Source organism: Fusarium poae, chromosome 2, assembly GCF_019609905.1.
Source record: "Fusarium poae strain DAOMC 252244 chromosome 2, whole genome shotgun sequence".
NCBI classification, from domain to species: Eukaryota; Fungi; Ascomycota; class Sordariomycetes; order Hypocreales; family Nectriaceae; genus Fusarium; species Fusarium poae.
The window spans coordinates 337,236-363,928 of NC_058400.1; the positions used below are offsets into that span (position 1 = coordinate 337,236).

Consider the following 26,693-nt stretch of genomic DNA (forward strand, 5'->3'; position numbering starts at 1 on the left):
GCGGTAGCGCAGCTCCCGCAGTGAAGCGCCACGTTCGGGCACTTTGGGTCAAGAAAACCACCCTAAGAATTATTAAGAGGCGATTAGCCGGATATCGGCCACCAAAATGGAGAATTTCGCTTAAAACTTGGACTTGAATCGAGCAACGTTGGGTCGAGCTGCTGATTGGCTGAAAATAACCCCAACCCCCACTTGGGGTTAGCTAGCGTCCGCTTGGGGTTGGGGCAACGCGTAGGAAAGGTGACTTCAATTAACAGAGATAAATAACAAGACTTTTTCTCTTTTTATAGCACTATTTGAATCCCGCCCGATTTAGATAATTAAGAATCACGCCGGATTCACATTGTGCTATTCCATACAGCTGCTATTAGCAAGAGGAAAGAGGCAACATCAAGCAGCAATGGACGATATCGTACATCTCAATCAGGACCATCAGATACTTATCTGCCGGCTCTGTCAGTCAGCCGTCCGACCCGGCAACAGCATTGAGTTACATTTCCGGCGACAGCATCAGCTTAAAGGTCAACTGCTAAAGGATATTAAAGACTACTACAGCACACTTGAGCTAGCTGACCCGAAGCTGGCTGCAACGCCCGAAGATAACAGTCAGGCAATTGAACAGCTTACCATCTCAAAGGGGTACAGCTGCAATGCATGTCGATATCTTACCATTGCACAAGATAATGCCGTCCGTCATTGGCGAGAGGCAGGGCATAGTATATCAGCAGTGGTAGCAGCAGATGAGGCGCGATGGACCGAGGTACAGCTACAGACGTGGATAGGAGGAAAGCATGCCCGCTACTGGATCGTTCGGGACGACGGCGACAGTAACGGCTCGTCCAATGTAGTCAATGCAGATGATGCTACAAGTCGGAGCGCCATGGATGAGGTTATTTCTGCAAGCCAGGCTCGATTGGAAGAGGAAGATGCTGTACGACTACGGAAGGGTGACTTGAAAGAAGAGATCGACCGTGACTCGCCGTGGGTCAAGAGGCTATGCTGGGTACGGCTCTTTGGCTCCCGGGACTTGATCAGCATTCACGACGCAGCCCAGTGGCTACGGGCGAGGGCAGCAATGGGCAGACGGACTGCGGCACAAGACGAGGAAGAAACAATCCGTGAAAGATTATTGCTTGGCCGGCTTGGACAGAGCTTTGATCGTGAGGTGGAACGTTGCTGCTGGCGACTTGACAGCGTGCCGACCGAGACGCTGCAGTGGCTCGCTAGCATTTCGCCGACAGCTGCATCCGGTCAACCGTTCGGCCGCAAAGGCAAGGAGGCATCGATGATTAAATACAAGTCTGTCGGTCACCGCTACTTGAGTTTCTGCTGGAAGGCATATCGTATCGGTCGTAAGGAAGCGCTTGAGCGCTGGGCCGTTCGCTTTACGGATGAGCAGTGGAGTCTGCTACAGGATATTGCAGACGAGCTTGAAACAGACCGGGTTCCAACCAGTCACGACAGCAGGTTCTTTAGCGGCCGAGAGAGACAAGCTAAGGATCAAGACGAAGACGAAGATGGAGACAAGGGCGAATATCAGGATGACGGTGATAGTGACGACGGCGATCAGGGGGATGAAGGTATGACTGGCCCGCTGCAGGATCCGCTAGACCGAGCCGTATTCCGGTTTATTGTGGCTTCGATTAAAACTCGCGTCGGCGGAAATGTATACACGAATTCGTTGCTGTGCTTCTGTGCAGCACTAGGTATTAACCGATACCCACTAGGCTATTTGGAGCCGCATTTATATACTGGTATGCTAGCTGGTATACTATGGTGGGCCCGGCTGTTCTTTTTGGAAGCGGTATTTGAGAATCAGCCGGTAGATCAGGATGAGGTTGGGGTAGAGGCCGTATTAACATTTCGGGAGGAACATACATCATAGATATATACAGGCACTCATAGCGTCATAAGCACGATCATCGGATGGATGGCATATGGAAAAGGGTATCGGCAGAAGAACGGGGGGCAGCCGTCCATACGATGGTCTGACGACGAACAAGGCTTATTTCATATGGGCGAGCACATCAGCATCGAGGACTTTACCCGCACACTACGCGGCGAGGTTACCGAGGCAGAGAGGCTGCTGAACGGACTGTTCGGTGGGGTGTGGCCGATGGTCAGTAAGAAGATCGATATAGATCAGATCGTTGATAATATGACACGGCTCGGGGCAGGTCAGTCATTCGCAAGTAACCCGAAGAACAAGTGGCTGGAGGCTGGGCCGGAAAAGGTGATGCGGCTAATGGAAGCATCGATATGGGATGCTGCTAGGGTCCGATGGAAGCGACAGCGTGTCAAGATGTGGCTTCGAGACTTGCGGCTACTGCGAGAGACGCTGCTCGTGCTTGTGCATACGTGGGGTGGGCTTCCGGGCAGGGGACCGGAAGTTACGACGTTACGGCACTGCGATTCGTGGCAGCTGATCCGGAATGTGTTTATACTAGACGGGCAGGTCATGATTGTAACCGATCGAGATAAGATGAAGGCCATCCGCGATAATGGTCGGAAGGTAGCACGGTTCGTCCCCGACCGGATTGGGCGGATGATTGTAGCATATATCGCATGGCTGCTTCCCACTGAGAGGGTACTACGGCGGGAATGTCAGATTGACGAGCCGCGTGGAGAGCAGCTTGAATATATGTGGAGGGATGGCAGCTCGTCGGTGTGGGAGACTGACCGGCTCAGCAAGAAGCTTGCTCGTGTTATGCAGGCCGGGACAGGGGTCAGATTAGGGGTAGGACGATATCGGGCGATTGCAATCGAGATGGGGCGGAGGATTCGAGGACTTGTGATAAGGCAGCTAGAAGGTAAGATGGAGGAGGAGGATGAGGATGAAAACGTCGAGATCGATCCGATTACAGGTGAGCCGGTTGACTGTGGAGGAAGCTGGAATATCGTATGGGATCTGCAGTCGACACACGGAACACGGATTGCAAGGCAGCACTATGCCGTACATATCGGATTCCCGGGTAAGCTGCAGCCGGAGATGATTGCGACGTTCAAGGAGATCAGCAAGCTGTGGCATCAGTTCTTAGAGAGTGCAGAAGAAGGAAAGGGGAAGAAAAGGCACCGAAACGCAAGCAGGGCAGTCAGAGTCAGAAGACTGATAGCAAGCAGCAGCAGCAGCAGCAGCAGCAGCAATCAACTAACAGTCTGGCCCAAATGACTATAAGGAGCAGCAAGCGAAGCAAGAAGACTACTCAAGAGCAAGAGGAGGCACTGGCTCAGAAGAGGAAGATAAGTGAGAAGAAAAAGAAGAAACTAGAGGACGAGATGACGGATGGGCTGCGAAAGCTACTTGGACCGAAGGCGACTTGGCGATCCGATAAGCAAGCCGAGAGCATGCGATCGATCATGGCACTCAAAGCAGATCAGACGGCAATCAGTGTACTACCGACAGGGGCCGGCAAGAGCATACTATTCATGCTGCCGGCCGTAATGGAGAATACAGGGACAAGCATTGTGGTCGTGCCGTTTGTTGCACTAATGGACGACTTGGTTACAAGAGCAACAGATATGGGGGTGGACTGCATCCGATACAGATCATCGATGAGTTCGGGACGAGAGGGCATGCCGAGGGCAGCACGGTTAATCGTCGTCAGCGCCGATGTTGTGTCAAGTGCCGAGTTTTGCGGGTACGTTGATGGGCTGTCATGCACAGGGCTGCTGCAGCGGATATTCGTAGACGAATGTCACACTGTGATCATGGATATCGGCTACCGTGCTAAGCTTGGCGAGCTCGTAGGGTTACGCCGGTTTGGCTGCCCATTGGTGCTGCTCACAGCAACGCTGCCCGTTGTGCTAGAGGACTGGTTCCGCGGCGAGATGCTGGCAAAGTCGGCAATCATAGTGCGGGATCGGACGGTCAAGCTGAACTGCCGGTACGAGGTTCAGCAGGTCGAGCCCGGGCGTGGAGCTGTTGAGAATCGCACGGTTGAGGTGATCGAGCAGCTGGATCAAGAGATGACGGGCTGTCAGAAGGGGGTCATATACTGCCGATCGAAGAGTCAATGCGAGGCGATCGCTGACGAGATCGGGTGCGGGTTTCATCACAGCGGCATAAGCGAACAGGACTGTCACGAGGCGCGGACGACATGGGCAGAGGGCCGTAACGCAAGCCGATGGATCGCTGCAACAACCGGGTTAGGGACAGGCATCGACATCGAGGGGATCGTGGCCGTGGTTCACATGGAGAAGCCGTACGGGCTCGTCGACTTTGTGCAGCAGATTGGCCGAGGAGGGCGTCGGGCAGGCGAGGTGGTGCGGTCCGTCATTATACACGATGGACGGCCGCAACGAGAGGATCAGCATCGGAGCTTTGTGGATGATGTCAATCAAGCACAGATGGAGGCATTCGTGTTGACGCCGGGATGTCGAAGGGCCGTGATATCGGCGTTTATGGACGGGGCAGCCGGCGAAACGTGTGAGGATGTAGATGGGGCTACGCTTTGTGATCGGTGTGAGCTGCTTCGACGGGATGATGACAGTAGTAAGGGTGCAGGTAGGGCCGAGGAGGAGGTGATTGAAGGGGAAAGTGATGGAGAGAGTGAGGAAGAGAGTGAGGGAGGCAGTGAGGGGGGAGTATAAATGGAGAAGAGAGTAAAGAAGAGAGTGAAGGAGAGAGCGACAAGATAAGGAAGGGTGGGAGGATTTGGAAGGCATTCAGTAAGGAAGAGGGTACACGGGTTAGAACGCTTTTCCGATGGTTAGATGATGTCGCAGAGGAGTGTCCGGTGTGTCACGTCCGACGTCATCAGAAGGGACTGGAGCTAGGGGAGGTCCCAGATGAGCCGCGGCATAAGAAGGCCGGGCAGTGGTGTGAGACGGTGTCAGAGGAAGGGTACGATACGGCACGCAGGGCAATCAGGTTCAAAGAGCTATCATGCTGCTTTATATGCAAGCTGCCACTAGACTGGTGTGAGGAAACGCGGGAATGAAGAGGGCAAGTGTGCGTATAAGGATAAGCTACTGCCGGTGGTGTTGATGGGCTTGAGGAGCTGGCGAGTCAGAAACATAGTTAAGGCTGAGTTTGGGGTTGATATGGAGGATAAGAAGGGATTTTATTGCTGGCTAGGGGTAGAAAGGCGGTTTCGCGGGATGAAGGGGACAAATGCACATGCATTATGGGAAGCTATTATTTGGGAGACATATAAGGATTGGGTTTAGGGTAGGGTTTAATATAAATCAGGTTAGGGTTAAAAGGGTTACTATCCCAGCTGCATGGCGGATACAGCTCTGAATCCAATGGCTTTCCCATATTAAAAAAAAAGACGCTAATGAAATGACGACCTGAATCCATTGCACCCCAACGGATTCAGGTCACCCATAAGTTTTTATCAGTAAAATGCATTTCAAGTAGATGCATCGATTTATTACTTTGAGGGAAGCTTATATATGGCTTGCCAGCCTTCGAAAATCATTTTTGCGGCATTGCGACTGGTTTGAAGTTTGAGTCAATTGATCAATTGAAGTTAACAGACCGGGATCCAGCAGGCCACATTAGTCATCAGACACAGCCAAGGTTCAGCAGTAGCCATTAGTCATCCATGAGGTCAAGGCAAGGGTAAAGAGGCAGACAACAATTAAGGTTTTGTATCATAGCAACAGCAGAGGTAAGTTTAACAGGGGTCCAAGGAGGATAAGTAAATAGTTAGAAAAACAACCAGCCATCCATATCAGATAAAAACCAAAGACATCCAGCCACAATGTTACCATTTATTAAATTAACCGAGTACCCATTTGTGATTTGTACAGTATGCCGTTATGCATATGTCACCAAGGAGGTTGAATCGCATTTAAAGAAGCACCATAAGAGCATCAAAGCAGCAGTCAGAAGAGAGATTACCCAGCAAGTCAGGGATTTGCCCGGCATGATTGATGACAGAAGAGGGTTGTTAACGTGGCCAACGCCACCGCCGACGACCGACCCGATCCCATATATCCACCCGCCGGTCCCCGATAACTTAGGTTGTGGCGAGGAAGGGTGTTGGACCGTAGTTGGCACCCCGCGAGGCATGCAGGAGCATTACCGTAAGGAACACGGTTGGAGTAACCCGCGCGGGAGAGGCGGAAGTCAGCAAACGCGGAGGATACAGGCCCAGCTGGTCCCATGGCGCACCGGCGTCCAAAGCCAGCGGTTTTTCAGCAACGGGCCGGCCAGTAGTTGGTTCGAGGTCGGGTTTGGGGCGCCGGCCACCCAGACGGCCGATGAGGCCGCCATGATGGAGCGGACGGTGCGTGCCATGGAGCAGAAGCAAGAGCAGTTCGAGCGAGAGGATAGAGAGTGCATCAAAGCCGCCGACGCAAAGACAGATGCGAACGCGTGGTTAGAGCGTGTAGGATGGGCCGACCATTTGCAGGGTTTAGATCCGGAAGCCATGAGACAGTTGACAGACCCGGTCGGCGAAGAAGAGCATGTTTTACAGTTGATCCAGGACAGTATCATGCGGGTCATGTTGCAGGCACGGATTACAGCCACGCCCAGCACGGTCGGCAGCCAGGCATTATTCGAAGTACAACGGAAGGAGGTAGACAAGAAGCCGCGGCGGCCATTCGACAACCGAGTCGAAGAAGACACGTGGGCACGGTACACAGCAGTTTGGGTCAAGTTGATATGTTATGTATACCGTGCCGAGACCATGGAGGACAACGAGAGGCCCGGGTTCCGATTAACGAAACGACAGGGGGATACGATGGACGAGTTGACGGAGTTAATAGAGGAGTATGTTGAAGACCCCGAAGCCAATCCATTAGATGAGGAGCGCGTGGACGAGTTGACGCTGCAGGTCGTTATGGCATTGTTGGATCACAGGTTAACGGCAGGTGAATACCGCAGTGGTATTATCAGTGGGTTGGCCGTGCTGGGCATCCGCAAAGACGGTGGATGGATGGATGTGATGGATTACACGCCCATGTATTCAGCCGTGATCAAAGTAGCGCGGGCCATGGTCGTGTATCAGTCGTATCGGGAGAGGAAGGAAGAGGTGGCCCGATTACAGCAGGAGAAGGGTTTAGGTGAGGAAGAGGCCGAGGAGGAGGCGACCAGCATGTTCCGGATCGTGCGTGAGAAGGTGCAGAGGTTCATGACGGTGACATCGAAGGAGACATACGCCGAGCCGACGCCGATGGATTGGATATACGAGGCACGCACGTACGGCATGTATATTCGGTTCAACACGCCAGCAGGCGGAACCGTGGATTGGGATGGCGACCATATCACGTATAGAAAGACACGGTTCCGGATGGCCGCGTTGACCGAGATGTTGCATGCATTGACGAGGGAGGCGAGGGAGCATTTAGCGACGTTGACGATGGTGGAAGACGTGGACCAGTTACCGCGAATCCCGTGGAAGGAGGTGGAGGACGATCACAGTGAGGACCGGATGGGGTATTCATTTTTGACCGATGAACGGAACCGCGAGTGGGTAAAGAGAGGTAAGAATTGGGTGATGAACCAGATCACCGATACACAACCGGACGGGCAGGGCCAGGCACGACGCAAGGTGTGGATCGACAACGGCAGAAGGGACGGAAAGCCATTCCAGGCCCGGGCGGTACAGTCATATGGCCAGACATTCAACGGGTTCATGGAACGAATGTTCATGTTGATGTACATGATGAGCCAGCCAGCACGGATACCCGAGATGTCGGGCATCCGGCACCAGAACACCATGAATGGAGGGGTCAGGAACATATTGGCGCACAACGGCATGATGTGCGTGGTCACGTTATATCACAAGGGATTCCGGTTGACGGGTCAGGCCAAGGTGATTCACCGGTATTTACCGCATGCCGTGGGAGAGTTATTGGTGTGGTATTTATGGTTGGTTTTGCCATTTTGGCAGCAGGTTCAGGGTATCGTCAAAGATGCCGGTATCCGCAGCCCGTTCATGTGGCCGGATGAAGTGGTACGCAAGGCAGAAGGCAGTATCGTAGAGGAGAGGGAGGCAAGACGAGCGGCATTGGAGAGGCACAGTCAGAATGGCGGCGGCATGCATGAAGAAGACGATGATAACAGCGGAGGTAGTACAGAGAACCCGCATGACCCCGATAACCCCGCGAACGCCGATGATATTGGGTTCCAGAGCTGGGTGCAGGAGCGGAAGTGGACATCAGACCGGGTCCGTCGAATCATCCAACGGCACAGCAGGCGATTATTAGGCGTGACGTTAGGTATCAGTTCATGGAGGCAGATTGCGATCGCCATAGCCCGTCGGTATTTGAACGGTGCATTTAAAGAGTCGACATTGGATGGGGAGGATGAAGATGACGATTTGGATGACAACCCGGTGGATTTGCAAGCCGGGCACGGAACGCACGTGGCGGGCATGGTATACGCACGCGAGTTGCAGCAGGGATTGTTCAGCACGGCATCGATGCGGGACAAGTTCCGAGCCGTCAGCAGGCAGTGGCACCGTTTGTTCGAGTTCCAGGACAGCGAGGAGAGTGGGGCGTCGGCCGCAACCCGGCGAAAACGAGCCCCGTATGACACGGAGCGTGAGTATAATCGGATGCAGCGGTTCAGACGATTGCAGCAGGTCGATATTGCCGGTCAGTTACGGCAGATGATGGGGCCGTCGGCGGCGTTCCGTGGTCAGCAGGAGACGGTGATCCGGGCGATCATACGGGGCGAGAGTCCGATTATCCAGATCGCAGGCACAGGTGAGGGCAAGAGTATGTCGTTTTTATTACCAGCATATTGTGCCAACGACAACGGCGGGACGACAATCGTGATCGTGCCGTTGATTTCATTACGGGATGATTTACACGGTCGTTGTGATAAGAGCAAAATCGGGACATATAGTTGGAAGAGCCGCGAGGGACACCAGATTGCCCCAATTATATTCGTGACGCCCGAGTCAGCGGTGACGAAGGAGTTTGGCGATTTCGTAAACCGATTACAAGCACGGTGTGCATTAGACCGAGTTGTAGTGGATGAGTGCCACACGAGTTGTAGTGGATGAGTGCCACACAATGTTGGACAGCACCGCCCGATTTCGACCGCAGATGATGGAGTTGGGTCAGGTTTTGAACGAATGGGGTGTGCAAAGGTTTTTTAACGGCCACATTACCGCCCGGCGAGGTAGAGAGGTTTTGCGAGGTCGTCAAGTTGCCGGCAAGCCGTGTGAAGATATTCCGATCGCCAACATCGCGGCCGAATATTCGGGTATAGGGTAGTCGAAGCGCAGGCGACACCGCCACAGCCGAAACGACGTCAACAGCAGGGGGGAGGGGGGTATAAAAATCAGGAAGTCGGGCCGGAAGAGGATGCAGAAGACAGGCAGGTTGTCAAGACGGTACGAGATTGGTTATATCAACACAGTAACGGCCGAGTTATCGTATATGCAAGCACGATCGAACGGGTTGAGCGGTTGGGGGAAAGGTTGGAGTGCGATGTATATCATTCAAAAGTAGATACAGCAGTCGGTAAGGAGCAACGATTACGAATGTGGATCGAAGGTGGGCATTTAATTGTGGCGACAAATGCGTTGGGGTTAGGCATAGACGTGCCAGACGTTCGGTTGGTCATACACGCCGGCATGCCGAGTCGATTACGGGATTACGTGCAAGAGAGCGGACGGGCGGGAAGAGACGGTGAGCCGAGTGAAGCAATTGTCGTGGTATGCCGGCCAAAGGGAAGAGAACGAGAGGATAAGGCCGACAAAAAGAAGGTCGAGCGAGCACGGGCGACGATAAGCAGCAGTTGGCCGCCGAAAGAGGCGGCGGTAGAGAGGTTTATCAGCGGAAAGTGGTGTCGCCGTGTGGTATTGGATCAGATGATGGATGGTCGATTGGATCGCGCGGGTTGCGACGACAAGGTGGAAGAGATATGCGATATATGCCGGCGACAGAGAGATCAGTTGATGTTTGAAGCGGATATATCGTGGGTTGAGAACGAGGACACAGGTAGTGGGAAAGGCATGGAAATGGCAGATCAATATGGAGGACAGGTAACAGAAGGAGAGATCCAGGCACGATTTGAGCAGGCCGGGCGGAGCATACGATACGAGCAATTCAAGGCGAGGCAAGACGAGATACGCATCCATCAGGAGGTGGAGACATTCGAGCAAGAGTTGGGACATATGGTCGGCCGGTGCATAGGTTGTTTCATGGCAACAGGCGTTATAGAGGAAGATCAATTACACAGGAGAGATGAGTGCCCGTTATGGGACAAGAGATGGTGGGATGACATGGCGCGAGCGGAAGAGAAGTGGCAGAAAAGCATGTTTACAAAAGGGGTCATGGCGGATCATTCCGGTTGTTTTTGGTGTGGCATGCCGCAAGCGATTTGCACACATTGGGAGCCGTTGGACAACGATCAAGGAAGATTCAAGTTAAAGAAGGATGGGGTATGTCAATATGCAGGCGTATTGGTATGTGTATGGGCAGCCGTCGGTCGGATGCATCCCGACATAGCAGATGCAGTGGTCGGGGAGTTAGATGCAGCACGAGATTATGAGTGGCAAGAGTCAGAGGATAAGGTAGTATATGAGAAGGGATTAATGAAATGGTTAGGGGAGAAAGTTCAATGGGGGCATTTAGAGACAAATAGGTTATGTCAGGGATTTCATAGAATTATACAGGCAGTGCAGAAAAAAAGCAAATAGGAATAGAGTATAGGGAAAGAAAGGGAGATTAGATTAGGATTACATAATATACAGCATGTTATTTACATAGTTTGGGAAGTTGGTTATGTAAGGAGGACAAGCAGGAGGGAGGATACAGGCAAGCGGGTTATATTAAGTAGTGATGAGGATAAAGGAGAGATAGGCAGGGAGAATAGTTAGGGGTAAATGTTTAGAGGGGGTGATGGTTAGGGGAGGGATGTATGTGATGGTCAGGGGGAGGGATATATGTAATGGTTAGGGGGAGGGATGTATGTGATGGTCAGGGGGAGGGATATATGTAATGGTTAGGGGGAGGGATGAGTTTCAAAAAGTCAGCATGAGATAGCATGCGTTTTTTTGGGTTTAGGGCCGAAGACCGCGTAGAGCGCAGTGGCGGGATGGGATTGAAGCGAGGTCAGATAGAGTTTGAAATAGAGCGAGAAGAGATACGGAGGCGGCGGTTCGAGCGATTGCATAGGGCCGATATGAGAGGGCAGTTAAAGCAGATGATGGGCGAGTCAGCCGAGTTTCGAGGGTTGCAGGAGGCCGTAATCCGAACCGTGGTGCGCGGGGATGGGCCGATTGTGCAGATAACGCCGACCGGAGGTGGCAAGAGTTTGACATTCATGTTGCCGGCGTTTTGCACGCCGGACGGCATGACAATTGTGGTGACGCCGTTAGTGGCATTAGAGAACGACATGGAGGAGCGGTGCAGAAAGATGGGGATTGACGGATATGTGTGGAAGAGCCGGGGAGTGCAACGGGGTGCATCATTGGTGTTCGTGACGCCGGAATCGGCCGTGACGAAAGGGTTCCGATCATTCGTGGAGAGAATGCATGGGCAGGAAAAGTTAGACCGGGTCATGGTGGATGAGTGTCACACGGCATTGGAGTGGACGAAAACATTCCGGCCGCGGATTGGGCAGTTGGGGTCAGCATTACAGGAGTTCGGGTTACAGGTCATTTGTTTAACGGCGACATTGAAGAGGACAGAAGAGCGGTTGTTATATGCACAGTTAGGGTTTGAAGCCGAACGCGTGCGTTTATTCCGAGAACGAACGACACGGCGGAATATTGAGTACCGGGTGGAGATCATTGAGGATAGGGAGGGGGAAGGAGTAGGCCGCCGCAGTGGTGGTCAGCGATCGGCGCAGGAAGGGGCAAGACGATGGAAGCAGAATGGATCAGCAGCAAAAGAACAACAAAGGTGAAGAGGAGGATGAGGTTATAGAGCGTGTTTGTGAAGTTGTAAAGACGTGGACAGAAGTAAATCACAATGAGGGAAAAGTGGTTATATATGGAGGCACAATCGAGAGGGTGAAGAAGATCGCAGCATCATTAGATTGTGTTGGGTATTGGAACAAGGCGGGAAGTGCGGAGGATAAAGCAAGATGGATGGAGGAGTGGAGAACAAGTGTTGGGGGAAAGTCCGGTTGGATCGTCGCGACAAACGCATTGGGATTAGGGGTTGATGTGCCGGACGTCAGGTTAGTAGTTCATGCGGGAATGCCGCGCAGATTACGAGATTTTGTCCAGGAAAGCGGTCGAGGGGGGCGGGATGGAAAGAGGAGCGAGTCCGTTGTCGTAGTGCAGAGTTCATGGATGAAAGAACAGCAGGAGATTTGGACAAAGAGGAGAGAGGAGAGAGATCGAGGCGGGGACAATGGTGTCAGTGAGGAGGGTGCGGTCAGCAAGCAGGCGTATGAGTGGGAGGAAGACGTTGTGGAGTTTGTAGAAGGCAAGGAGTGCCGGCGTGAGGTTTTAGACCGCGAGATGGATGGGTTTATGGGACGGGTAGGGTGTGAAGTAGGTGAAGAAGAGCGTTGCGATGTGTGTAGGGAGCGTGCATTGCGGATGGAAGCACAAGTATCAAGGAGAGGTACATCATGGGTCAGCATACAGAGTGAAGAGGAAGAGGAGTTGGCGAGGGCAGCAGCAGCAGTTGAGGCAGATTATGAGAGGAGCAAAAGGTCAATTCAGTGGGCAGAGATGGAGCAGGTAGCACGGGTAATGAAGGAAGCAGAGGACGCGGCAGATTTCGAGGCGGAGTTAGACGATTGGAGCATAACAGGATATCAATCCAGCCAAATTTACACCCAGATAAAATACCGTGCGATTCATATCCGGTTATTCAGCATACATTTATAACCGTCATGGAGCCGTTTATTTATTTGCCCGAATACCCGTTTGCATTTTGTACACAATGCCGCATTGGGTTTGTGGCCAGCGAGATTGTACATCATATAAAAGTTAAGCACAGCACAAAGACCCGACAGGAAACGAAGCGCATTGCGCAAAAGGTGGCAGCCATTCCAGGTATAGCCAAGAATCAGGACGATTTGAAGAATTGGATATTGCCGCCGCCAACCATCCAGATCAACCCGTACATCCAAGCCCCACGAGACGATGGATTAGGATGCAGCCATTGCCAATACGTAGTACGGGATAAACAGCAGATGCAGAAGCATGGCCGGACCGAGCACGGTTGGGTCAGCCGTCGCAAGAGAGGCGGACAGCAGCAAGCCGTGCCCGACGAACAAGATGCAATGTTGGCCGTGCCGTGGAGAGACCACGTACAATGCCAGCAGGTATGCAATTGGGGGCACGGCAAGCGTTGGTTTGAGGTTGGCCGCAACGATGAAAGAGCGACACAGGAGGAGGCCACCGACGGTGAGGGTGATGCCGATCACGAGGCCAACGTCGCGTTTTTCAACATGGTCCAGGAGGAAGGCAGGAAGGCGTTTGAGGATGAAGCCAGCGGCCGTCGCGTCCAGGATATAGACGACAAGAATGAGGCCCATCAGTGGTTGGGTCGATGCGGTTGGCCCCGCCATTTGGAGGGTATCCGCATCGACCGGTTGAGGACATTGTTGGAGCCGATCAGCGATGACGAGCCGGTGTTGCAGAGGATGTGGGAAGTGTTGGAAAGCGTCATGGATGCCGCGTATCAGGCGACGGCCCGCCAGTGTTACCCAGGCACGGCCGAGTTGTTTGAGATTGCACGTAAAGAAGCGCATATGACGACGACAAAGCCGTTCCAGGGATTGATGGAACCCGATGCATGGGTGCGATACAAGTCATGGTGGAAGCAGTTGTTGTGCATTTGGAAGCGATACGACGAATGGGATGCAGAAGATGGTTACGACAATGAGAGATTCAGTAACGGCGGAAGCAGCAGCAGCAGCAGCGACAGCGACAGCGATACCGATACCGACAGTAACAGCAATAGGTCCGCGTATGATGATGATGCGGTCAGCCGCCGTTATGGCCCATCCGACCCACGTCCGCCGTATAAGATGACAATACAGCAAGAAGAGTTGTGGAAAGCATTCGACAACGGCATCAGGCAGGTCGTCACGGGAGCCGACAGGGCAGGTCGGTACACAGCCGATCGTTTGCAGCGGAGTTGCTTGGACGCCATGGTGCAGTTTTTCGACCATCCATTGAAGAGCGGCAACCATTACGAGAGCATCGTCATCAGCGCGTTGGCCGTTATGGGGTTAGACGAGGGCGGCGGATGGAAGCCCGTGGAGAATTACACGTCAATTTATCCAGCCGTCATCAAAGTGGCGAGGTATTTAGTGTTGTACCAGTCCATGTTGGAGCGTCAAGCACAGATTGACCAGTTGGCCCAATACGCAACCATCCGTCAGGCCGAGGAGGAGGCCGAGGGATTATTCAGGATCGTGCGACGCAAGGTGCGGCGGTTCATGATCCGCATCCCCGAGGGAGAGGATATCGAGCCGTCGCCGATGAATTGGATCATCAACACGCGAACATACGGCATGCACATTCGGTATTCGATGCCCGGTTCCGAGATGATCGAGTGGCATGGCGATCAGATTTCATGCAACAGGGTCAAGATCAAGATGAGCGAGATATCCGACATGTTGCATGCATTAATCGGGGATGCACGGCAGACGTTAGTGCAATTGGCAACCGGCGGCGCCATTAGGAAAAGGGAGGTGAAGGGGAGAGAGAAGAGGAGGAATGACGGCAGCAACAGGAACGATCATGAGGATGAGGATGACAATGACAGCGCCAATAACAATGACAGCAGCAACAACAACAGCAATAACGGTAACAGCAGCGATAATACAATATGGCCACCGCCGCAGAACATATTGCCCGCCATTCCGTGGTCCAGGATCGAGGATAGGCATGGCGAAAGCGCGTTGGAGCATTCATTTTTACAGGATGAAGCCAACCAGAGTTGGGTCATCAAGGGCGACAGGTGGGTGCAAAAGCAAGTTGCAGCAAGCAAGGCCAAGATGGAGGCATGGATCGCCAAGCCGCACAATGAGGCGTGCCCGTACCGAGAAGAGGCAATCCGACGGTACAGCCGTTTGATAGAGGAATTCAGGTCACAGTTGTTCGTCGCGATGCACATGTTGGGAGGCCAGCCGGCACGGTCCACCGAGATTTTGGGGATACGGATGTGGAACACGATGAACGGCGGAGTGCGCAACATATTCATCCACGACGGCATGGTTTGTTTCGTCACGATGTACCACAAGGGATTCCGGCAGTCAGGCAAGGTCAAGGTCATCCACCGGTATTTGCCACGCGAGGTAGGTGAGTTGTTGGTGTGGTACATGTGGATCGTTTTGCCGTTTTGGCACACAGTCCAGGTTGGCATGAAGCAGCAGCAGGAGAAGAGGCGCCGGAGTGCATTTTTATGGGCCGACGAGATTGTCAGCAAGGAGGGAGGGAAGGAGATGGATGGCGAAGGAAAAGGAGGAAGAGGGGAAGAGGGGAAGAGGGGAAGAGGAGGAGGAGGAGGAGGAGGAGGAGGAGGAGGAGAAAAAAGCATGCAAGAGGGAAGATAGAAAAGGAAAAGCAGTAGGCCAGGAGAGTTTGGGGTTGTTAGGGGAGAGGGAAGAAGAGGCCGTATTCATGCAGTGGTTCCGCGAGGCCAAATGGGGGAACGACCGGGCAAGAAGGGCAATGCAACGATACAGCAACATGTTTTCCGGTAAACAGATCAACATCAGCATGTGGAGGCATATGGCCATCGCCATCAGCAACCGGTATTTAAACAAGGCGTTCGGCGAGATCGACGCAGGCGGCGGTGGCGATGACGACGATGACGGTGGTGAGGATAGTTTGGTGGACAGCATCCACGATTTGCAGGCCGGGCACGGTTCACACATAGCCGGGTTGATATACGCCCGGTTGTTCGGGCAGGGAGATTTAAGCACGATGAACAGGCGGGACGGGTTCCGCAAGGTAAGCATGCAGTGGCATCGGTTTTTCGGGTTTGGGGCCGAGGACCGTGTAGAGCAGTTGGGCACGAAGCGTCCCCGTTACCCGTTCGACGAAGAGCGGGAGATGACGAGGCGCAACAGGTTCGGCCGGTTGCACAGAGTGGACATGCAAGGGCAGTTGAAGCAGATGATGGGGGCGACGGCAGCGTTCAGGGGGCAGCAGGAATCGGTCATCCGGGCCGTGGCGCGAGGCGAGTGGCCCATCGTGCAGATCGCACCGACGGGTGGCGGCAAGAGTTTGACGTTCATGTTGCCAGCATATTGCACACCGGATGGGGTGACGGTAGTGGTGACGCCGTTGGTAGCGTTGCAGGACGACATGGCGGTGCGTTGTTCCAAGTTGGGGATCGAGGCATACGTATGGAGAAGTCGAGGGGTGATACAGAGAGCGGCATCGTTGGTGTTTGTGACGCCCGAGTCAGCCGTCAGCAAGGGATTCAGAACGTTTGTCGAGCGGATGCACGGGCAGCAAAGGTTGGACCGGGTCGTGGTGGATGAGTGCCACACGGTTTTGCAGTGCAGCAAGGGGTTCCGACCGATGATGATGCGGATAGGGGAGACATTGCAGGATTTCGGCGTACCCGTGATTTGTTTGACGGCAACGTTGAAGCCGAAGGACGAGATGGCGTTGTTCAGGGTTATGCGGTTCGTGCCGGAGAGGGTAAGGATGTTTCGCGAAGCGACAGGGCGGAAGAATATCGCGTACAGGGTAGAGGTGATTGACGACACGAGAGAGGACATAGCAGCATACCGATCCGGCCGGATTCAAAGGAGGCAGGGGAATTCAGGCCGGAAGAGGATCAGGGCGAATTTAGATGGTGTTATCAAGAGGAGCAGGGCGAATTTAGATGGTGTTATCAAGAGGAGCAGGGCGAATTCAAATGGTGTTATCAAGAGGAGCAGGGCGAATTCAAATGGTATTGTTATGATCAGCAGAGAGAGCGAGGCAGAGTTTAGTGTTCAAGAGACAGAACAGGAACAGGAACAGGAGGAGGAGAGCGAGGAAGATGATCAGGTGATGATTGAACGGATATGCAAGTTGGTGAAAGAATGGACGGCAGAGCATACCTACCGAGGGCAAGGTGATCGTATACGGGGGGACAATCAAGCGAGTGCAGATGATTGCAGACGCATTAGGATGTGTAGGGTATTGGCGAGGGGCGGGGGGGCGGGGGACGCAGCCGAGAAGGCAAGGCGGGTGGCAGAGTGGATGAGTAGCCGGGGAGGCGAAAGCGGATGGATGGCAGCGACAAACGCATTAGGGTTGGGGGTCGACGACCCGAACGTGCGGTTGGTGGTGCATGCAGGGATGCCGCGGCAGATGGTTGATTTTGTGCAAGAGAGCGGACGAGGGGGCCGGGATGGGCAGAAGAGCGAGTCGGTGGTTTGCATCAGGCAGTCGTGGTTGGAACAACAGAGGGAGAAGAGGACAAGCAAGAGGGTTACGGGTGGCAGCAGCGGCAGGAGTGGGATTGGGATAAGGATGTGATTGAGTTTGTAGACGGGAACCGATGTCGACGAGAAGTGTTGGATCGAGAGATGGACGGCAATATCGACCGGTTCGGATGCGAAGAGGATGAGGAGATGTGCGATGTGTGTTGGGAACAGCAGCGAGCAAGAGATGTAGACGATGCAGGGGTTGAATTGCGGTTTGCAGCAGAAGAGAGGGCAGACGATATGGTAGAGCAGGAAGAGGAAGGAGGAGGAGGAGGAGGAGGGAGAGAAGAAGAAGGAGGAGGAGGACAAGAAGAAGAAGAGCAGGATTATCAGCGCAGTCGTCAGTTCATACGGCAGGCAGAGACAGAAAGGAAAGTGCAGGTGATGGAAGAGGCCCGAGAGGTGGCCGAGTTGGAGGATATATTGGCAGAGTGGGCAGGGCATTGCGCCGCATGCAAGGTGTTGGGAGTAGAGGAGGACGAGCACGAGATGGAGGCATGCCCGTATCGAGAGGAGGAGGTGTGGAGGAAGATAGAGCAAGGCGCAAGGCAAGTGGAGGAAGAGATGATGGGAAAGAAGCGGTTTGCGGCGTTTTCGGCATGTTTCGGTTGCGGGATACCGCAGGCGTTTTGTGACAGATGGGTGGCAGCAAGCGACGACGGGCGATTATTCCGCCGAGCAGAAGGGAGAGCGTGTCAGTACGGTGGAGGATTGATTTTTAGGATCATGGTAGGGCAGAGTGCACGGGAGGAGGCATGGTGGAGGAGGGAGATTACGACGATGATGGGGGATATAGAGGAGGGAACAGAGTGGGATTATATCATGTACGGCAGGTTGTTTGCATGGTTAGGGGGAGGGATGTGTATCATGGTTAGGGGAGGGATGTGTATCAGGGTTAGGGGGAAAGATATACATAAGGGTTAAAGAGAAGGTAAGCAGTTTATATTTATTAGTAATAGTAGTATTTATATATAGGAAATAAATAGGTTATGTATTTAAGATTTTATATATATAATAATAAAGATAAAATAATTATAGTTAAATATAAATATAAAAGGATTTAAAAGGATAAATAAAGCAGGATTTATATAAGATTATAAATAAATATAATTATATAGTTATTAAAAAAGGAAAAAAGGTATATTATAGTATATTTCCATACAGTTATAAAGATATAAAAAAGGATATAAATAAAAATAAAAGATATTAAAGTAGTAATAAAGTATTGTAATTGTTAAAAAGATAGAAATAATATAAAAAGGTAAGAAAGAGAAGAAAAGAAAAGAAAAAAAGAGAAAATAGAGAGGAGGCAGTATAAAAAAGCCGCAAAAGAAGTTATTTTAAAATATATAGTATGTCACGGGCTGAGTCCGGCGGTACGGGTGGACAGGGAACGCTTCGGGCGTAATAGGTTCTATTGCTACGGATAGGCACTGCAGGCAGGTCAGGCTCTATTAACAAGACGTAGCTCAAGGAGCTACGTTCAGGATCTGACTGGCGGTCTAACTAAGGTTACGGCGATAACGCTATCGCCACGTGATCTGATCCACTTGTGGCTCTAGGGTAGGTTGGTCTGACTTCGAGCTGTGACATATATTATTTATATTAATTATATTAGTTATTTATATTTATATTATTAATATATATATATTTAATAGTATTAATAATTATTATTTATATATATAAAGGTTTTAAATTATTAATATTAATATATATAGAGATAATAAAATGGGAATTGATAGGGACGCATGATACTTTTACTACGGACGCATGACCTTACGGACGCATGACTTTTTAAGTAATTTAATTGGTTAAAGAAATATTACCCCACTAGTACTTCTGTAATCCCTGCAAGGAACAATCCCACCTAACAATCCTACTACCACTGTAGAAAAGAGGTTATTACTAGGTCTGGTCTTACACAAAAGATATATCAGAGGGATTACGAATTTAATTCTAATATAGGTTATATTTATCTACCTATAATAACTCCCACTGACTTCTCGTTCTTCGCACACTTGCCTGAATTCTCTGTCCACTTGCGCGAACGCCTGTAGTATTCCCAGCCCCAACGTAAATAGTTTCACCCATTGTGGTCCCTTGAGTAGCGATAGTTTCTTGGCTCTTATTCTCCCTTTCTAGGGTTGACTTATTCCGGCTTCCGGGTGGGCGGCCACGCTTTCTCTTTTGGGACCCAGGCGCTTGGGACTGAGATGCTTGCGGCTGAGATGCTAAGGCCCGACTGCTTTCTTGAGATATTGTAGAAGGTATAAGGTCTGCTGGCACTCCTTGCTTTGTATTCTTTGGCCGCCCTCTAAGAGATGTAGCAATCTTTGGGTCAAGGATCTTTCGATATGGATCTCGAGAGGATGTTTCACGAAGTCGCCAGCGAGGGTGAATATCCCACTTTGTGAAAGCTTTCGTAGAGCATACACGTGAGTGAATTGTATGATAGCATGGTATACCGAGTTCGGTTGAGACAGAGCACTCATCTGTACATGGGTCAAGGGGCCTAGGATTAGGATTCTTTCCAGTAGGCAGTGCCTTACGTGCCTGTCGGTATTGGCTCTTGATAAGCTTCAGACACTTTGATGATGCAAGGGACCGGAGCTCGCCCAAGTAGTCAGAGCTTGACCCAAGGAACTCACGATCTCGAAGAACCTCGTCGTTCCCGCAAGCATCTTTAAAGTCACGCTCTTGATCATGTAGCATGTCCTGCATTGCTTCTACCAACTTGTAAAGATGGCTCATCCCATTCAATAGGTAGCTCTTGATGTTGTTATTGCTTGCCTCTGTACCTGAGGTCACACGGATGCCGTAGTTTGGGTATTTACGAATAAAGCAACGGGCCCATTGAGCACGGACTGGCATGTAGGTGTTAAAAAGATACCGCAGAATAGGGCGTTGATTATCAAACTCCTTACAGAGAGCAATCCATGCTTTCTTATGTACTTCTTCGGTCTCTGCAAAGAGAACCTGCTTCCACATCTGGAGGACCCCCTGATAGGTATGAGGAACCTCAGAGGAGGATTCAGCTGAGACAAGTGCGCGGTCATGCAGAGTTAGAGTAGCTTGGGGTTCGGTAGGTTCATCTACCTCACTAATATCCGGGCTACTGCTATTCTCTGGGTTCTTAACCCACTTCTGCTTTGACCGAAGAAGAACGTTGGAGTTGACATGATGAATGCAGAGCTGCTGCTGGACCCCAGGAAACTGGTCGTCTAAGGCAGCCTTCATTGAGTCATCAAAGTCCGTGATAATGATAGCTGGTTGTCGTATTGAGTGCTCTGATAGAAGAGTGGAAACGCTTTCCGCAAGAAACTGGAATCCCTCTCGTCGTTCATTATCAATAAGACCAAAGGCAGCATTAAATACTGTGCCAAGACAGGTCTGCCCGGTTACTTGGAAGAGTGGGAGCTTGAATCGGTTGGTATTATATGTGTTATCGAGGCTGATTACCTCTGGGAACCGCTTCCACATCCGGATACAATAGGGGAATGTCCAGACAAGGCCTAGAAGACGGCCAGGCTCGTCTGGTGCCCACTTCACAACATAAGGAACTCTTTGCTCATCAAAAAGCTTAAGCAAGGCAGCAGTAGGTGAATAGCCTGCAAGCTTCTCTCGGCTCACTAAAGCCCGAGCATTATAGATATCCCGTTGTGTAAATATTGACTCGGGATGTTGTTCTTCCACGATAGCCCGTATATCCCGCGCTCGAATGCCAACTCGGCGGCTAGTGGATTCGATAGTTGCCTTAACTGGGGAAGTAAGGCGGCGATGAGATGGATGAGCCGATGATATCTCACTTGGAGGATGATTATGGGTGTGATGTTCTGTATCCTGATGTTGACGGAGAAACCATTTACCCTCCTCAAGAGCCTCTGCAATAACTAGCCACTTACACCCACACTTTCGTGACTTCCTCTGACGAAGACCAGAGCCTCTACTTGGTTGAGGATCCCCGTATCGATCACATCGAATAGAATACCGTATCAGCCGTCCCTTATAAGAGTACTTATTATACTTTGCTATACCAAAGCCATGCTCTTTTGCAAAGAGTTGAATGTTCTTATAAAGGGCGTTCTCTGTAGGGGCTGGGTTACCTGGGATTGGAGGATTCGGTATTTCGTCTGGAGGCGGGGACTCGGATTGCTGCGAAGGGGAGCTTTCGATTAGATTAGGTGAAGAGGGAACAGGAACTGAAGAGTGCTGACTTTCGCGAGGAGAGTATGCCGGAGGCGAGCCGTATTCATCAGTATTTAAAGGAGAATAGCCCCATCTTTCCCGCCAGCTGCGTACAGTATCGAAGAACTTAAGGCATTGCCTTGTTATTCGTCGCTCATTACCAATAATATCTCGGACTAGCCCTAAGGCACGCTGGAATTCTACCTCAGGTACCATAGGTACCCGCGTTACTTCCAACGAGCTACGAGGAGAGCCTTGGAAGGGATCGGTTTCTGGTCCAGGAATAGGTACTTGACAAATATTTCGTCGATCTGTTCCACGAGGAAAGTCATTGCGGAGGGTTATTGCATGGTTATATTGGAGCTCGAATGATGACTCGGGTCCGGAACGACGAGGCGATGGTATGGTTGAGAATCGATCAGGGACTGCAGCAAAGATATTATCCAGAGCGTCGGTATCCCCAAACCCATAAGAATCGCTAACACTAGGTGCACTGCTAGTAGGAGAGGTCCATCGGTTATTTCGAGAGGCAGGATAACGCTGATAGGGCGGCGGTGGATTCGTTAAAAGAGGCGGGCGAAAGTTATGCTGTCGGCTTAGCTGGACGCGTTGGCTGCTAAGTCGAGCGCGTTTTCGAGGCGGCTCTGCCGTGTTGAACGACTCAGACTCGGAGTTGTACGATTGGCGGCGCGTAGAGACCATTGTGATGCTAAAGCATTGATATCTGATGATGATGCAGCGTCAACTTCATTAGGAGGTTAGGTTACAAAGGTGATGGATGATCTGCAGTGTTGATGACAACATCAGAATTGTCCTGATTGGCTGATGTATAAGTGTTTATAGGAGGAACAACTGATTAAAGAGGAAGGGTTAAGGTGTACTAACAAATACGGGGCTCGGCCAATTAAAGTGCTTAAAAAGTCATGCGTCCGTAAGGTCATGCGTCCGTAGTAAAAGTATCATGCGTCCCTATCAATTCCCAATAAAATATATATTTATTTTTAATTCTTCTTATTTATATAACTATAACGTACATGATAAGCGGGTGCAACAGACAAGCGAGTGCAACACAACATCACAACATCTCAGATAGAAATAGCAATAAAAACACAACAGACTATTAATTAAGTAAAATTAATCGCTATATTCTTCCATAGACATAGCGACAAGTATCTGACAGGTCCTTGCATTATGTCCTGTCTTGCCGCACGCTCCACAGCGCCTTTCCTTCATTCGCGGAGGCCCTCCTTGACCACCACTTCTCGATGGTCCAGCCACCGCCTGCGCATCAACATCCGTTTGATCAATTACTTGCCTTCCTTCCTCTACTGTCATCACCCCTCCTTTCTGTAGCCGGGTTCTTTTTGCCCTCCGCCGCCGGCTTAGTATCTTATTTGCCTGTTCAAGATCTTGGACCCTGGCCTCTAATAAGGCAACCTTATGCATAACTATCTTTGTTCCCTTGGAAGAAGACCTCAATGCTTCTAGAATTGACTCTGGAGAGCTACTTTTATGCCTTTTGATTCTCTTTTCAAGATATTCAAGCTGAGAGTCGGCTTCAAGGATAGTCTTTGGGGTCTTTGAGACCCAAGGGGTCGAGGGGCTAACTACCTCCTCCACAGGCGTTGGAGTCCGCAGCTGCACATCGAGCTTCGAGATTACACTTTCTGGGTCGAGAGGAGCAAGTCCGGCTCCTCTAAAGGCTGCTTTAATATTTTTCTCTGTCATTGTGGCCTGGTAGGCGGTGTAAAAAGCCGGCAAGAACTCGGTTTTGGAAATGTGGGTTACGGAGCATCTGATCAAATGCTCGATTTCTCGCCCGTAAGCCTTCTTAAGCAGGCCAAAGCACCCGACATCAAGAGGCTGCAGCAGATGAGACGAATGAGGCGGTATACAAAGCGTGATGATTTTATTTGCCTTGCAATATCTCTCAAAGTCGACCGAGTGGTGACTTTGGTGTCCGTCGAGGATCAGGAGACGATAGCGATTCTTTGATTGCTTGGTAGTACACCGGTCGAAGTGCTTTAGCCACTCGAGGACTATCTCGTTATCTGTCCAGCCATTAGGACTCGTCGCAATAGCCCAATCGCCCGGGAGGTTGCTTTCTCGGTACCAGTGGGCGAGGTGATATTGGCCCGCACCTATGATGAACGGCGGGATCGCTTGGCCCTCGGCATTGATCGCCTGAATGACTGTAATCCATTCCCGGTTTCCAGGCTGCACTGATTTTGGTCTTCCACGCCTTTCAGCACCTGTGACGACCATTCCGCTCGCAATAACGCCCATCATAAAGCCAGTCTCGTCAAAGTTGTAGATTTCATCAGGTCGGATGCCATACTTCGCAATTACATTTGCTACGAGCCTAAACCAGTTGCGAATAATGGTCGGATCTTCACATTTGGCTCTCTGGTAGTCATATTTACGGGGGAAATGCGTCTTGAGGTCTTTGTGTCGCTTGACGAAGTTAGAGGCCCAGCGCTTGCCGACAGGCGGCGTCTCGCGGTCGGCGAGCAATCGGTTAGCCATCTCCTCAACACAACGCAGTCGCGGGGGAAACCCTCGCGAATCCAGATCGAGAATGAACTGAACTATGATCTGTTCTTCTAGATCAGATAGTTTGCGTGATTTTGGGATAGAATCACGCGTAGAAAGGATACCCTTCTGTCGGCGATATAAAGTCCAATAACGGACCTGGTAGATGCCTGCGGCGCGTCGGAGACTTAATTTTGGGTCATTTTGAAGGGCACGAAGTGCAAGAAGAATCCTAGCCTCAATATTTGGGTCTGGCATATTTGGTGGTTGAAAATTAATTGATTAAGTTGAGAAGATGTAAATTGCGGGATTTTTTGTTGCACTCGCTTGTCTGTTGCACCCGCTTATCATGTACGTTATAGGAATATCATTCAACAATGCATGAGAAGCGGATACCTGACTGGAATTTGGGAGGCCAACGGACAACTGTACCAGATCACTGGAAACTACAAGGCCTAAAGCTGTGGTCAAATTAAATATACCATCATACTTTAATCAAATATATTAAATAAAGGTTGGGCAAAAACTACTGATCGGAGTTTATTGTATACTAACCAGGCTGTCAAGTTCAGTAAACAGAGATAGCAGGGACTTGGTCTTTATCAGTTGCAGATATCTAATCTAATTGGTGGGAAATCTCTAACAGACTTGGTGACAGGCCTGGGAATTTTGGTATTGGTGGGTCTATGCTTGAGACGTATTGTAGATAGACGGCTCATGTAGCAGTAAAACGTCCTCTAGTGCTTGTTTCCAGCCTCGATATCAACAGGACCCTCACCCTCAGTCTCCTTTTGCTTGATCGCCCAAGCAAGTTCCTCATCAGCCTTTGCTGCTCTCTTCTCATCTTCCTCTCCAAGTTTGACGTTATGAACAAGATAGAGCATCAACAGAAGCAGACCTGACACACAAACGGATCCGATGGCAAGAGTTTGCTGTGTCTGACGATAGCAAGTATCAATAGCGTCTCTGTCAGCAGTGCCAGCTTCATATCCACGAGCGACAACAATTGAACCGAAGATTTTGCGACCTTCTTCTTCGTCAAAGTAAGCAATGAGCTTTCGTGGTAGGAGAGAGTTCCAGATGGCACCGCTGACAGTGACGCCAAGATTGGAGCCAAAACCGAGAGACGAAAGGTAGACAGCTGTCGCAATTGCAACTTGTTCGTTCTCCAAGACAGCCTGAAGGGAAACTTGCAGTGGTACTTGAGTGAAACCACGTCCGACACCCAGAAGTGATTTAGCAGTGATGAAAGCCGCTTCACTGGCAATGTGTGTACCGGAAATGTTGGTCAAGTAAATCGGTAGTCCAGCAGCCAAGATGATACAAACGACTCCAAGCATAATCAGCGGTTTTGTGTTCTTGATGAACTTGAGCGACAGACCAGCTACTAAGGCACCGACGTTGTATGCCACGCGCTGAGCATTGTCAACTCGTGTCGCAGCACCCGGGGAGTAGTGTCCTGCAACTTGGAGAAAGCTTGAAAGGAATGGTCGGTAGATACTGTCGGACATGGCGATGATAACAACCGATGCGCATGCAATGACAACGTTGTGCTCGCGGATGGTACGGTAGGGAATGATTGGGTTTGCAGCGAACTTGCCGTCCCAAACGAGAAAAGCGACAAAGGTCAGAACACCAATTATGATGAGGACGATGGAAGAAGGTCTACTCCATCGATCGGTGTTATTTCTGCCAGCTATAGTCATCGGCAATAGCGTCATGGCAAGACCGCCGACGAGAAGAAGGGCGCCAATAAGATCCAACTGAGATCCGACATGCTTAATCTTGCCCACTGGTCCAGGAGCGGCACCATGCATGAAAGATACCTTTTCGCTGATCAAACCCACTTTCTTTGCACGACGGTTCATCCAGATCATGATACCGATTGTAGGAATTGCAGTAACGGGTAGGATAATGGACCACATGCCGAAACCCCATCTCCAGGACGAGTTAAGAAGGATGTGCTCCCCTAAGTATGTTCCTCCGTAAAGAGTCGGGATCGCGGTAAGGGACTCGGGTAGAGTGAAAAGGATACCTCTGTTGACGAGACTGGTGACGTCGGCGATGAATATTTGCTGCATGATGTTCCAAGCGGAATCTCCGAGGACGTCAAAGATTGATCCAGCCTGATGATTATTAGCTCTGGGCTATGGAGAGATCCGAGTGATATACCAAGAACGTGTCCACATTGTTGCAGCATGCATACATTGCGTTACCAATTGCCATAGCTAATGCACCTCCTGCAAATCCCTGAGGTCGTCCGAAATGCTAAGAGGAACGGTTTAGTGATAATCCAGACCAGGAATTGAACGGCTCATACGTTTGCAAGCTTGGCCAGCAGAGGATAAGACACGATTCTCATGATTCCAGCAACAATGGATCCCGTCGCTAGTAGAGAATGTGCTTTAAAGTGGCTTGTCGCATACGGCTCATAGACATTTTGTGTGTAGACTGTCAAGTTCATAAAGAAGTTCATGAGTAGGAGACTGTTTAATTGTCAGCGCGGATGGCAGCTTAAATTGGGACATTGCTCACCATCCAATTGCAATTCCCAGAGTTCTCTTGGTCCATAACTTTCTCACGGCTTCGTTGGCGGACCTTGGTCGTTCAACCTGGTCTGTGGCAGCTTCGCCATCTTGATTCATTTCGTGCGCCATGTTGT

The 26,693-nt window shown here is 50.9% G+C and overlaps 6 protein-coding genes across 6 annotated transcripts; 5 read left to right on the top strand and 1 right to left on the bottom strand.

Moving 5' to 3' along the window:
- Nucleotides 1-400: 400 nt before the first annotated feature.
- On the top strand, nt 401-1,885 carry FPOAC1_004028 (uncharacterized protein; the record flags this gene model as incomplete). The annotated part of the gene is made up of 1 exon (XM_044848583.1): nt 401-1,885. One exon carries the CDS (start codon nt 401-403, stop codon nt 1,883-1,885), a length of 1,485 nt encoding a protein of 494 aa, XP_044707293.1.
- Nucleotides 1,886-2,014: 129 nt separating this feature from the next.
- Nucleotides 2,015-4,590, top strand: FPOAC1_004029 (uncharacterized protein; the record flags this gene model as incomplete). The annotated part of the gene is made up of 2 exons (XM_044848584.1): nt 2,015-3,097; nt 3,121-4,590. 2 exons carry the CDS (start codon nt 2,015-2,017, stop codon nt 4,588-4,590), a joined length of 2,553 nt encoding a protein of 850 aa, XP_044707294.1.
- A 1,118-nt stretch (nt 4,591-5,708) lies between these two features.
- FPOAC1_004030 (uncharacterized protein) lies at nt 5,709-10,443 on the top strand (the record flags this gene model as incomplete). Its single annotated transcript, XM_044848585.1, has 4 exons — nt 5,709-8,913; nt 8,960-9,125; nt 9,176-10,376; nt 10,423-10,443. 4 exons carry the CDS (start codon nt 5,709-5,711, stop codon nt 10,441-10,443), a joined length of 4,593 nt encoding a protein of 1,530 aa, XP_044707295.1.
- A 514-nt stretch (nt 10,444-10,957) lies between these two features.
- FPOAC1_004031 (uncharacterized protein) lies at nt 10,958-11,821 on the top strand (the record flags this gene model as incomplete). Its single annotated transcript, XM_044848586.1, has 1 exon — nt 10,958-11,821. One exon carries the CDS (start codon nt 10,958-10,960, stop codon nt 11,819-11,821), a length of 864 nt encoding a protein of 287 aa, XP_044707296.1.
- Nucleotides 11,822-12,116: 295 nt separating this feature from the next.
- FPOAC1_004032 (uncharacterized protein) lies at nt 12,117-18,029 on the top strand (the record flags this gene model as incomplete). The annotated part of the gene is made up of 5 exons (XM_044848587.1): nt 12,117-12,658; nt 12,871-15,304; nt 15,342-17,167; nt 17,218-17,895; nt 17,939-18,029. 5 exons carry the CDS (start codon nt 12,117-12,119, stop codon nt 18,027-18,029), a joined length of 5,571 nt encoding a protein of 1,856 aa, XP_044707297.1.
- Nucleotides 18,030-24,768: 6,739 nt separating this feature from the next.
- FPOAC1_004033 (uncharacterized protein) lies at nt 24,769-26,688 on the bottom strand (the record flags this gene model as incomplete). Its single annotated transcript, XM_044848588.1, has 4 exons — nt 24,769-26,157; nt 26,204-26,299; nt 26,352-26,517; nt 26,567-26,688. 4 exons carry the CDS (start codon nt 26,686-26,688, stop codon nt 24,769-24,771), a joined length of 1,773 nt encoding a protein of 590 aa, XP_044707298.1.
- Between the last annotated feature and the right edge of the window lie 5 nt (nt 26,689-26,693).